This window comes from Plasmodium gonderi (genome assembly GCF_002157705.1).
Source record: "Plasmodium gonderi DNA, contig: Pgo-contig_106, whole genome shotgun sequence".
NCBI lineage: Eukaryota > Apicomplexa > Aconoidasida > Haemosporida > Plasmodiidae > Plasmodium > Plasmodium gonderi.
The window spans coordinates 48,390-62,619 of NW_021629033.1; the positions used below are offsets into that span (position 1 = coordinate 48,390).

Consider the following 14,230-nt stretch of genomic DNA (forward strand, 5'->3'; position numbering starts at 1 on the left):
AAAAACTGATACTAAAATACCTAATTTCAATATAAAAAAATAGATAAGAATAAAAAACTAAGATAAGTATGTTCTTGTTTTATTAGTTTTTTTTTTTTTTCATTAACAAATAAAAAAAAAATTTCTACTGAATTCATAAATATGTATATTTCTTATTTTTATGTATTAATAGTATCTCATAATAATTTTATTTAATTTTTTTTCATACAATTTTGTTATCTGATTTATACTTATTTAATGAGTGTAAATGATATTAACCCTAGAGTAATTATGATATTTCATATATTTCCTTCATGATTATCTTTATTCATTTTTATTTTTTTATTCTAAATATTTGAATTATTCTTTTTTTATATTTTTATATATATATGTAAACATTTAAATGTAAAATCACACATGTATAGTATGGGGTTTATGTATATTAATTTGAAAAAAAAATTATGGAAACTCATCTTTTTTAAATTTAATATAGAAAACAAAATATTTAAGATTATATGTACATGATAAATGATATAGTTAAAACTATTCATCAATATTAAAATAATGATTCCCTAAATACATTGATCATTCTTAAGAATATACAATTATATGAAGATATAATATATATATAAATTATATTTTACTGAAATATAAGATTATTACAAAATTATGTTTTTCCTAAAAAACACATTTACTCCGAAAATAAATATTGTACTCCTACATTAACATATTCTTGATTATTTTATCTATTATGCATTAATATAATGTTATAATATTTCCATAACAGTATTTATTTATATGTTAAAAAAGTATAAATAATAAGTGATTTACTTATATTAAATATGATTCCAAATTTTTATGCATAAATATTGTAATGTTGAAGCTTTGTGTATGAGCGCTGTTGCTAAGGAGACTTCCTTTAGCAATTCTTTTATTATAATATACATTATGTAAATAATATATGATAACGGGATTTATCATATTATAAACTCCTTTTTCTATAATCATATACATAATATGAAATAATGTTGTATAATATAATAGTTCAACTATGGTTCTATTGTAATGCATAATAATGTTATAATTTAAAATGCATATGCTTTTATAATTAAATTACTAATATCATATTTATATCCAAAATTATAGTTATCTTTATATATAGATTATATAACATAAATTCAGATTTATGATTAATATAAAAAACAGAGTTATATAATGTGTATTATTTACAAACTCTTCTAAAGTTATTATATTATTTAATAGCTTTATCTATTAAAAGTATAATGATATTCACATAATGTTTTAACTTGATTGTATAATTATTTTATTGAGTTATTTATAATTTTTTTTAAATTATATTAAGTTTTACTTTAAGAAATATATTTCTTTATCATTTAGAAACCTTATACCAATTATAATTGTTTGTCAACCCTATAATTATGCAATAATTGCTAATATAAAATATAGTAATGTATATATTATTTATATATCATAGAAAATATGTGTCAGATAATATATAAATATCCATATATTTGATAATATAATGTATTATATCATGTTATAATATTTATTAAATTATATGAATAATATATCACTTCTAATGCATGCACAATATAAATTGTTTAGGTTATTATAAAAAATATTACAAATACATAAATATTTAAATAATTTAAGAAACACCACCAATAATTTTTATATCAAACAAATATAATTCTTTTATACTTTCAAATAATTATAATATGTTTATATCTATAAATAAATAAAATTATTATTCATAGTAAAAAAACAAAAATATATATGCATAAGGAATAAATTAGTGTCTTTATAGATATATTGTGTAGAATAATGCATAATGGTTTTTTATTAATTAAATAAAAATATATAAAGAAAATGTTACACATGACACAATGGGGGTAATGTAAAAACTGCTTTAATTATAAATATAAATAAATGATAATTAATACGTGTAATGATCACACATTACTACAATTTCTGTGATAATAAGGATAAACACATATATATTAAATATATTATTATAATGTATATAAGTTAATTTATCAAAATCTATATTTTATTGTATTCCGAATTTTGTTTCATTTAACTGACTGTTCAAATAACTGTACTAGTATTTATGCTTACATTAATTCAATATATAGCGCAGTCTACATTTTATAATTATGGATAACCTTTTCTACAAAAAATGTAGCTAATATTACTATATTGTGTGGTACTCTATGAATTCGTATCCTGAATCATATGAAGGTAATGTATCTTCAAATATTCCTTTTAGATTTTTATTTAATTTTTTCCTTTTTATTCCCATTTTTTGTAAAGTCTTCAATAAAAATTAGACTAATATATGATATGGAGGAATATATTTTTTTAATGAAAATAAAGATCACATATATATATTATTAATACTAAGAAAAATATACTTATTTGTTAAATTATAATTTGTATTTACAGGAGAGTAAAGGAATAATAATATAATATCTCTCAATGTATATGTAACTTAATAAAAATAACATGTATTTAAAGCTTCATAAAGTGTTTCTGTTGTAACAATGGAAAGAACATTAATTCGGATAATAGATGAATATTGAGTCCCTACATATAACTTAGATGAAATGCATATTTTTTTATGAAGAATGGATACTTATGTTCTACGATTTACATTACTTTAACTTTTTTTTTTCGTCCATATTTAATCTATCAAATGATAATATTAATGTTCCCAACAAAACAATTTCATCATTCGCTTTACAAGGCTAAAATGAGGTTTTCAATAGGTTTCATTATTTTTATAATAACAAGCTCTATGTGCACAATAATACATATTTAAAATAGTTTTAATATTAGTAGTACAATTTAAATAAATTTCATAACCGTTTAATAACGATCATTTCTTTCATGTATTCATAGTACTCAAAATTATTATGTTCATCTTTCTCATTTTTAAATTCAATCCACTTACATCATTCATAAGGTTCGCAAGGCAAAAAATGTAAATTTTTAATATTTAACAATTCTATTAAATCAAAAAAAATTTATTACTAAAACATCTAATTTTTAGTTGTTTTGCATTATGCTGTTTTCCTTTACTTGTTCAAAGAAGCATTGTGTGTTATATAAAATGTCATTTTTTGCTTATTTCCTTTTTAACAGATAACAAATATAAAGATATTGCCGTTCTTTTACAAAAATTTTTGCTGTCCTTTTCAATTTTTTTTAAATTATTACAGTTTTTTGTATTAAATTTAATAATTGTAACTTTATTAAAATCTTCATATTTTATATGTGCAGATATATTTGAATATTTTTCATTCTATTTATCATGAATAAAAAACAGTATTGAATTAGTACTCGAGAGTTTAAAAAATAACGTATCTCTCTCTTTTTAAAATTATGTATAACATAATCACAAATATCTATTTATATATTAAAAATATAAGTAAACCAAATTCATCTTATATAAAAATGACATCCTACACTAGTATATAAAATCTACATCAAATAAAGATTTTCGTATATTCACTAATAATTTATAATATCGTATGATCTATTCACATATTATGCATCCACATGAAGTAATTACAAAAAATAAAAAAATTCTTATAAGTATAAACTTTTTTTTAATTAATAAAATTTCTTTCATTATGATGTTAATAATATATTTCTTTTCCGATATCATTTATAAAAAAAAATTATATTGTAATTATAAGAAGTGCACTTAAATATTATAAAATATATCTTTATTCTTCACTAAAACGGTATATATATTTGTTACATTATTATAGTTCTTTCACGATTTCTGCATGACCATTATTTATTATATTTACATTTTTAATAATATACAAATTAAAAATTTATAATATCAATAAGTTATGGAAGAGACATAAATTTATAAATATATTATTCGATAATTTAATTTTGTTTTATGTATGAAAAATATATAGTATATATAAAATGTTGTAAAATAGATGTGCTTGTTATGCCATAACCCTATATTTCAAAATAAAGCTTGGAGTTTAAATATACCAGAAATTACTCACACCAGAAAAAAAATATTTTCTTAAAACATTAATTTTTAAATGTCAAAAATAATCTTTTATGGTTTATTATTTCTTTATACACATAAAATAAACGTTTGTGATTAATCATTTGAAGAAAAAAATAATATTTTGCTTGTTTGAAAAGTCTAAAAAAAGAATGTAAAAGAGCTTTATTTTTTGAAAAATAAGTGTAGGTAGAAACCACAATAATACAAAGTTTTATATATATTCCGCATATAAAATGGAATTTAATTTGCCCGATTTATATGAACGAATCGAAAAACTTGATTTTTTCAAATACACATTTTTTTTTTCTTTAATAATTATGAAAGCGCTAAATATATTTTATTTAAATAAATAAAAAGTTATTACAGATATATTATTAATTTGACGCATAAATTGATAATGCATAATTATTTCAGTTATTAAATGATAATCATTAGAATGATAGAGATTTTTAACTGTGTTAACATCATAAGCGTTTGAGTTAACATAAAATTCAAGAAACTTTTTCTAAATAAATTATGGTCATAATGATAGCTTACATTAAATGGAGTGCTTTTTTCATTAAATAAGTTTATAGAAATAAGCTAAGCTGTTATCACTTGTCAATTTTTTTTTTTATGTGCACAATGTAAAAAATATTTTTGTATTGTTCATGTAAAAATAAAAAAGCTTCCTCACTGTGTATGTGCAATATGTTATGCAACTATTTTATAACATATATGTTATTCTTTATTAATTTATCTTTGTATAACGATTTTACTGCGACAAAACGTGATTCATTTTTATCATGCATTATTAAAATATCCTTTTGTGGTAATACTAATATAAGACTGAAATGACAAATACAAATTCATCATAATTTTTGCAAAATGAATGTGTATTCATATATTGTATAAAGAAGGCATTTTTACAACATATTTTTCGTATAACGCATTAGGGTTATTTGGGATGATCAATTCTTGTTACGAAAAAAATTATATACCAGATTTCCATGAAAAATGAATTACAATAATTAGTATTTTTGCGAAATTATAACATAGTTTATAATATTGTTTTTTGTAATGCGCATTATATGAAAAGAATTATATATAAGTCCTTTAATCTTTTAATTGCATTACAAAAAAAATGAAACATCATTACGTCGCATAATGTAGGGAAATAAACGAAGATGCTTATAATAAAATAATTTATTTAAAATATATAATACATTTAAAATAATAATTTCTTCACTTTAAGTTAAATGGAAAGCGTAAGCATTAAAAAATGGTGTATAAAAAAAACAATATCATCTACAAATAAACAAATACATATTTTTGTTAATTGTAACATGAAACATGCTTCAGCAGAAATTCATAAAATTAATGAATTCGATTTTTTCATTAAGGAGGTGAACAGAACACATTAAATTAAAGGACACACGTAACAATTATAAAAGCACTGAATTTACCGCTTTAAATATGTAGTGAATGTATTTGAAAAATGACATAGCAAGTTATGAGTAATATATTATACTCAACTGAATTGGAAACAGTGCTAAATATTACAGATATGACTACTATTTCTCAACGCTCTTATTACATTGTATGTAAAATAATAACTTTATTTTGTAATAGTTATTATATATAAAGGTCACATAATACAGAATATAGAAGCACACGGTAAATATAATAACGTCGTTAAGCATGCAGCCCAAGAGAGGATAGCAGAATTTATGTATTGAAATAATATCTGCTTTTACAAATATAAATACTCAATAGTACATTTTAAAGCATTTTTTAACCATACAATGTGGGGTTACTTGTAAATATTCCACATAATTAAAATCATGCTGTATTATTACTTCTTACAAGTTAATAAAAAGACGACACAATAGCGTTAAGTTGAATGGGCTACTATAGTACAACATACAAGAGCAGACATTAAAAAATCATGTTTATATTATGAAAAACACTGTAATATTTTTTATTGGTTTTAAATGTGTGTTTATATGTGTATTGTTGTAATATATTTTTACATATATTTAAATGCATCTATTATTTTTAAAAAATAGAAGTAACAAAAAATATATATAGTCAGTATTCCAGCTACATTGATTATAATTTGAATTAAGAGTTATATAATCACTTTAAGTGAACTCATTTTTAAAATAATATAACAAATTAACTTACAAATGATACATTACATGCTTGTTATCATAAGCAATCTTATAGGTTCCAGTTTAAATCAGCATAATAATAACTGTACTAATGTACTAAGAATTTTATTTTACATCAAAACGTATAATCACTTTCTTTTACTAATAGCATTGTTTATGAGGAATCAATTATAACAGAATGGAGAAATGCAGATAGAATTACATGTGTAGGTAACATTAATTATATATATTGTATTACTGTTAAAATAAAACAAGAATTCATAATGTATATATTTTTATATAAGTAACAATTTCCAGAACAATTATTATCTCTATAGGAAGTATCACTTTAATGGAATATTTCAGGATTCACTTTTCACTTGCTCATGGGTTTTTTATATAAACATTTTAAATTTATTTATATTTGATCGTCACTTTTATTTGTAAACCTATTTGAATATATCGACGAATACATTAATGTTATGAATTAATATGTTATAAATTCCTTAAACTTATATTTGCAAATGTAACTGATTTAAAGCTATCGTTAAAAAATAATTATATGTACAAGTATTGTAATTGCAAAGGTTAACATTTTTACTTTTTATACACCATAATTAGATGACAATACACATTTATTTATAATATTCATGAGTTGTTATTATTTGTTATTATATATATATAATAGTTCAATGTTATCATACAAAATTGCTAAGTTTCATTTTACAAATATGATTAGTTCTGTGTATAAGGTATTCTCCCAAGTTATTTATTTAAACAAAAAAATGGAAAAAATACAGTAATTAAAATTAATATATAGAGAATGTGTCGCGTAACTATTAGTCTTGAGCGTGATAGTATGGCTTCTAAGGATGAGGAATGTACTGGCAAATATGTAAAATATTCTGTTGAATTTGAAAACAAAATTCCTAATTTTGATCATAATACACGCGCATAACTGTGTCATAATTGCTATCAATTAAATAAATTCATAAAAATAGTAAAAAATAATTTAGATGGTTGTACAAATAATTTTTTTTATAATATACATAGTAAAGAAATAGAAAATTTGAGTTAAAAATGTGCTATTGCATCAAAATTTAGTACTGATGCAGTCCTTTATGATGAAAATATTGATAAATTATTATTCGAAAGAGGTTAATGCTATAAAGAATGTAAAAAGAAAACCGAACGTACAGACGATATGCAATCACAATTATTATTGCATATGGAATCCTCTAAAGATATAATTCCAGAAAATATAAATGTCAAGGAAAGAAGTGAAAAGCAATTACATGATGAAATATCATCTGGACAAAGTTTAACTGCTCAGGATCAACATGTTAAAGCTGGTTCTTCTGATACTAGAGATAATTCATATGCATCAACAGATAATAAACTGTATAACAAAATTAAGCACGAAAATACATCGACACAAAATCTATCATTCACAATTGAGGCTTCTGAAAATGAATTTAATTGGAAATCAGCTTCTTCACCTGAAAAAGTTAACCTTCAAGGTGAATATATTTCAATTATTAAACCTTAAATAAATGACTTAGAAACAAATCATCTTCAAAAAGAGAACACGATGATGAAGGTACAAATTGTAATTTCAATCATATGCAAAATATTGGTCATCATGATGTTAATACAAAAAAACAAGGTGATGCATGTCTTCTTAAAAAACATTCCATTTTGGATGGTCTACATGGTGAAGTTTTTGCTTGAAGAACTATGTGTAGAAGAAATACTAATATAGTAGTAACTGATCACGGAGACACTAGTAGCGTATCTGATGCTCATGTAGGTTCTAATGCTATAAACATAGGTAATAAATCCTCTGGCGTAATTTCCAGTGATTGAACTCCTATTGATACAGAATATATTTTTGCAACTCCTGATGTTGAATGTTCTACTAGTAACGCTTCATGTGATGAGAACATTTCTCATGGAAATACTAGGAATGATGCTAATAATAGTAAAACTGAAAATGATATACATGATTATGGTAAAACTGCTGACAGTAAAAAACGAAATAATGCTAAAATAATTAATGTACAATTGTCCCTGTAATTAATATTGCAGCTCACTTATATGAAGGGCATTTATGTAATGATCAAAAATTCCGGGAACCTATATTCTATTCCAATTCAGGGCTATTGATGGAAAGTTAGAAAACTTTTAAATGTGATTATTATTCCTATCTATATATTTGATACAATTAATTCCTTTACAATGATATTATCTGATCATGATAATACATAAAAATAAGTAAATTTATATACGTTGTAAATATAATCTAATACATATTCTGTAGCGTTTAATAGAAATTCAGGAACACCTGATAGTTGTGAACCTACTGGAATAAGTACATCAAGCAATTAAGAGTATATATGAATAACTAAGGCCATAGATAATACAGATGACACTGAACATGATATTGAACACGGACCCAAAGTGGAAGATAAAATAATTGCATATAAAATATATATCTTAATACTTTTAGTACTCAAATCAATTATTCTGTTATTGGTTATTCTTATAAGGGTAAACTATAACATATTTCTATTGAAAGTTGTTTATACATTTTCACATTGTATGTTGCAACCGAATTATATTTTTATAAACATTTTATTTTTTTTCAGTTCACTCCCCTATGGATGCTTTCTACTAAGAAAAAAGAAAAAAAAAATGAATGAAAAGTTACAGATGATTCTATTAGAACCTTAGGATGCAAGAAAAATGCCCATGCAATTTGCATATAGCTGTTTTGAATGTTAAACATGAAAATCAATAGAAATTTTAAAAAATAGATGAAATATGTTTGGTTAAACTATTAAATATAATATTAACTAGTAACTTTATACCAATAATTTATTATTAATTAATTTCCTTTGACCGTATTATAATGGAAATTCTAACGTAATATATTTTAAATTTATAATTATAAAAATTAAACATGTTAATGCATATTACATCAACGTAAACATAATTCTACTTTGCATTATAGTATATTTTATTACATTATTCTAAGTTATATGCATTGAATGGAATTCATTAATAATATTTTAAAATAAAAAAAACTTTTTTTTATTACTTGCATTTACAATAGAATTCATTTGTTTTCAGATGAATCAATTTGCTACATACAAGTCTTATTTTCGTTCTATATATGCGGCACAATAATAATTTTTTTGTAGCATAATTTAAAACTAACATATTTTAGTTAATAAATATAAACATAAAAATAATTGTTTTTTATAATCCAGCCAGTATTTGTCTTATTTTCTACAGTAAATTATTTTCGATATATTCTTGTTTCTAAAAAAATATAGAACACCTTGTTATAAGAAAATATGAAATGAATTCAAGTGAAAATTTAATTGTGTTTCAATGTAAATATCTTAATTAAAATAAACTACGATTAAAAAATAATCCATAAATATGATTGAAATATCTTTTAACCTACTAATACCTCGGTAGGTATAAAATATAAATAAGCATTAGTGTGAAAAACATTATAAATATAAAAACATTATATATAAAATATTTTTAATAAAATTTTAACACAATAGAAACATTAAAACATAATTTAAAAGGAATTGAAATATAGTAATAAAAATTTCGGTTCAGAAGACATATATGGTAGAAAAATATATAGAAAGCAAAAAATGTATAAGAAAATACATGTAATAGGAATTATTTTAAAATTATCATTAATAAATGAAATAAGACAATCCATGGGTATATCAAGAAAATTATTTTGCACCTCTAAATTTTTGATTTATTAAAGGAAACAGCATTTTTTTCAAAATACTTAAAAATCAGAAACAAATAGTATTATGGTTCTTGTTTAATTGTTTTTTAATCTTACCATAACCTAATTAATGCCATTTTAGATTATGTTACGAAAATTATCGAACAAAAGCTATATTATTGTTTCTCTCATTCCATTTTTTAATTTTATTCTATCGAATATATCATTCAGAATTATATAATACCACTAGAATTTTTTTAATATTTGTTCGATTATGTATATATATCTTTTCAGGCATTTCTAGTCAATATATAAAATTGAAATATTATATTACTTTACTGTACCACATGCCTTTTTAATTATAGATTATAGAAAAAGTGTGTTATCATGTTATTATTATTATATATTTTTTTAGTGTTATATAGATTATTAGAATCATTTATTATAGGTGACTTATGAATTCATAAATGAACAATGTTGGTTTCAAAATTTTAAATATGTACACATTTCATGGTTAATCTATATTTATCAGTTGTTCAAAATAATATTTACAACTTTATAATTAATATACAACAAAATTACCGAAGTTCTATCATAAATATTATTGGAACAATGTAAGGTTGTGTTAAAAAGTTAATAAATAAGATTTAAATATTAAATAGGAAAAATATAATGGTACCATTTTTATTTATTCTTATGAAAAAACAAAAATTTATTTACTATTGCTATACATAAAATTAAAAAAATAAAAATATTTAAATGTTTTATAATATATGTGATCCTGAAGAATATAATTTTATATATATGAAGTAAATGATTATTAAGAGTTTTTTTTTAAAATACTATTACAATATTAACTTATTTAGCATTATATAAATTGTGAAAATTTTAAGTATTAATTGAATATAAAAAACAGAGAACAAAAAAAATTTTCGGAATATAATATGAAATAAATAAAATAACATAAAATAATAATATGTTGGAATTCAAGTATTTCAATGTACTAATAAAACATTTATCTAATAAAATAATACATAAAAATATTATAAACTATATGACATACAGCCTAATTTGTAAGAAAATATTACATATGTAATGTGAAAAATATTATAAAATTATATTAATTATGAGTATTTATAATTGATAACTTTACGTTTACATTTATGCAAGATATATAATAAAATAGCATAACATATATAAAAATTATTTTTTATAGTTTCTTCAAGCACTATTATTATTTATAGCGATCATTATAACACAATGTAAAAATATAATATTCAATAGATATTGTTTTTTTCTTTTAAAAAATCATTTTTTTCAATTTGTATAATATTAAATTAAGAAATGAATGTAATTTACGCTTGTATTTAATTCTACATTAAGTTGTATCTAAGAATATTTGTAATGTTACTGTTTTCCTGCAATAGAATCATTATTATATTGAATCGTTAAATTAATACTTAAACTTATTATAATATTTTTGTGTATTATTCTATATATGAATTTATTAAGAGGAGTATAATATGTATTTGTTTAAATCCTTTTTTATGTACCATATATGAAATCAGTTGTTGTAGTATTATATTCCTTTGCTACAACTAATCAGAATTGTATGACATTTTATATTGCATATTTCTTGGCATATCATTGAAAATTTCAGATGATTGCATTATATTCCATTTATTATCTCTATTATTGAGCACTCTTTTTTTCCATTTTATAGCACGCAGAATGTACGAGCCATAGGGGGTGAACTAACTCATAAAAAAAATATATATTTATAATGAATTGAAAATATTATTCTTTAGATATCAATTGATTTGTTAAATTATTTTTTATTATGAATACATATATTTGATATTTTTTTTTAACCTTATATACAATAAATATAAGAAGAGATGGTACTAATAATACAAGGATTGTAATTAGAATAGATAGTTTAATATTAGATTGGCAATATTCTACTATTTGTTGTTTACTAGTTTCACTTCCTTTTTCTTGTATTATTAAATTATATTTATTTTTAATGGTTTCTACAGCATAGCAAAAATCTTTGGCGCTTTGATTTTGATTTTTATCATTCATATTATTAAGAAATGAAAAAACATTATATATAACTGAAAGTTTTTCAATATCATCATCATTTATATCTTTCTTATAAATTTCCTGTGTACCATTTTTCGCATAATTAGTATTATATATATCGATCAATTTTTCATAAAATGTTTTGACTACGCTACTATTTGTTTTTTGTTTAAAATTTTTATTGTATAGCCAGTAATAAAGATATAAACAACCCGCGCCGTTTAAAGGAATATTATTGTAATAATATATTTCAAACAAATATGGCATAGCTTGTGTGCACAATTTCTTAGGATTTTGTAAATATCCGCTAAAATCTGCTTCATTAATAATACTACACTGGGAAGTGAATGAGGCATCAATATGGTTCACTTTATCATCCATAATTTTTTTACATTGATCAAAATATTTTACAAATCCATACTAGAAAAAAATAAATTAAATTTGTAGAAAATTAATGCATGTAACAAAGCTTTATAGTATAAAGGAAAACGAAATGTACAAATATTTCAATAATAATTATATTATAACAATAAGAAGGTACAATTGATTCAGCCATATCAGATAATATTATAGATAAATGAAGATAAATTAAACAAAATAATAAATTACATTAAATCATTAATATGGACTTTTAAAAATAAAATTGTATATTTTGAATATCTATTCTACTTCTTGTTTTTACAATTGTATTATTTACACAGAAATCATCAAAAATTCTCCTAACAATTAATTTATATAGAACTTGAAATATAGAAGAATTAAGTATTAGTATATAATACATTCATTTATTTATTTTATATGGTTAATAAAGAAATATTTAATTAATTTGAAAAAAAATTGGATATTTTTTGCTAATCAGTAATATTCTTGAATTCATTTGTATAAAATTTACATAATTTTATAATGATTATAGATAAAAAATATATATATATTTATATATTTTTAGTGCGAATTTATTCTATTAACTTGTATATGTATAAAATTATCATTTTCTTTACTTTATTTCTTAGTGATGTATATTCGATAAATCGAATTAATAGAGTATATTATAAGAAATAAGCTTTTGTTTTAGGTATCAGTATGGCAATTATACATATATATATAACTATAGATGCTATAGATATGAATTAGAATAATATATATATATTATATCTATATAGATAAGACATTATTTAATCATATGTAGGAATTATGTATTACATTAAGTTATAATATAAATCAATGATATAAATATATGTATACAAAGAAAATTTTTATTTTATAGAAAATCCCTATTACAATAAATTTACATAAAAACACTATGATATAGATATAATTGTAAAAAAAAATTATGTTTATTATATTATATATATTACCGAATTTCAAATTATGTAATTCTAATTTTATACCATATATTATGTTTAGCAGTATAATTGATAATAATATAATTACAAAATATAAAAAAAACAATAAATTTACAACATAAAATATTTATTTTATTTTTAATTTTTATTGATAAAATTACTTAATATTGCTTTTAATAATTCTTCTTTTTTTTTTTTTAATTTGTGGAATTATCAAATCATTTAACTATATAATTAATCTGTGAATAATGCGAATTATATAGAAAGGAAATTAAATTAATTTTTATAGTGTTCAATATTAAGGTTTCATGGTTTATGTTTTAGCGTTTAATGTTTATGCTTTAGGGTCAGGGTTTAAGGTTAAGTTTTTACACTATCATCTGATAATTAACAATTTTTTTTTATTGCTGTTGTAAGCAATGTTATATTTTTTTTCATAATTTCCCATACTACGTTGTTTTATATCAATATTATATGCTTTACCTCGGAGGTATTCTGAATTATCTTGATATATATTTTTTTTTATATACGAGCCTCTTCTACGGACATATCTAATTGTATCAGATACAGTAGTAGAATTAAGAGTATTAGTTTATGGATCAAAGGGTGTATGACCTGGAGTATGTGTAATTAGAATAGATCTATTAGCAGATATCAGAGACTTATTGTCCTTAATACTAATCCGTTGACTACTTGAGGATAAATTTTTCCCAATTGCATCATTAAAAATTATACTATAAATATGTATTGATAATAGTTTTTACACTCTCATTAATTACACTAAAATGTGTTCTCGTTCAGGAACAGCATCTGTAATTTATTCGGAATCTGGTGATTTACCAGCAGGAATTGACGCATCTAAATTTTCTAT

At 21.1% G+C, this 14,230-nt stretch overlaps 1 protein-coding gene across 1 annotated transcript; it reads right to left on the reverse strand.

The window, feature by feature from the left end:
• Positions 1-11,529: 11,529 nt before the first annotated feature.
• Positions 11,530-12,797, reverse strand: PGO_001085 (variable surface protein; the record flags this gene model as incomplete). Its single annotated transcript, XM_028690888.1, has 3 exons — positions 11,530-11,685; positions 11,804-12,436; positions 12,699-12,797. 3 exons carry the CDS (start codon positions 12,795-12,797, stop codon positions 11,530-11,532), a joined length of 888 nt encoding a protein of 295 aa, XP_028546689.1.
• Positions 12,798-14,230: the final 1,433 nt, after the last annotated feature.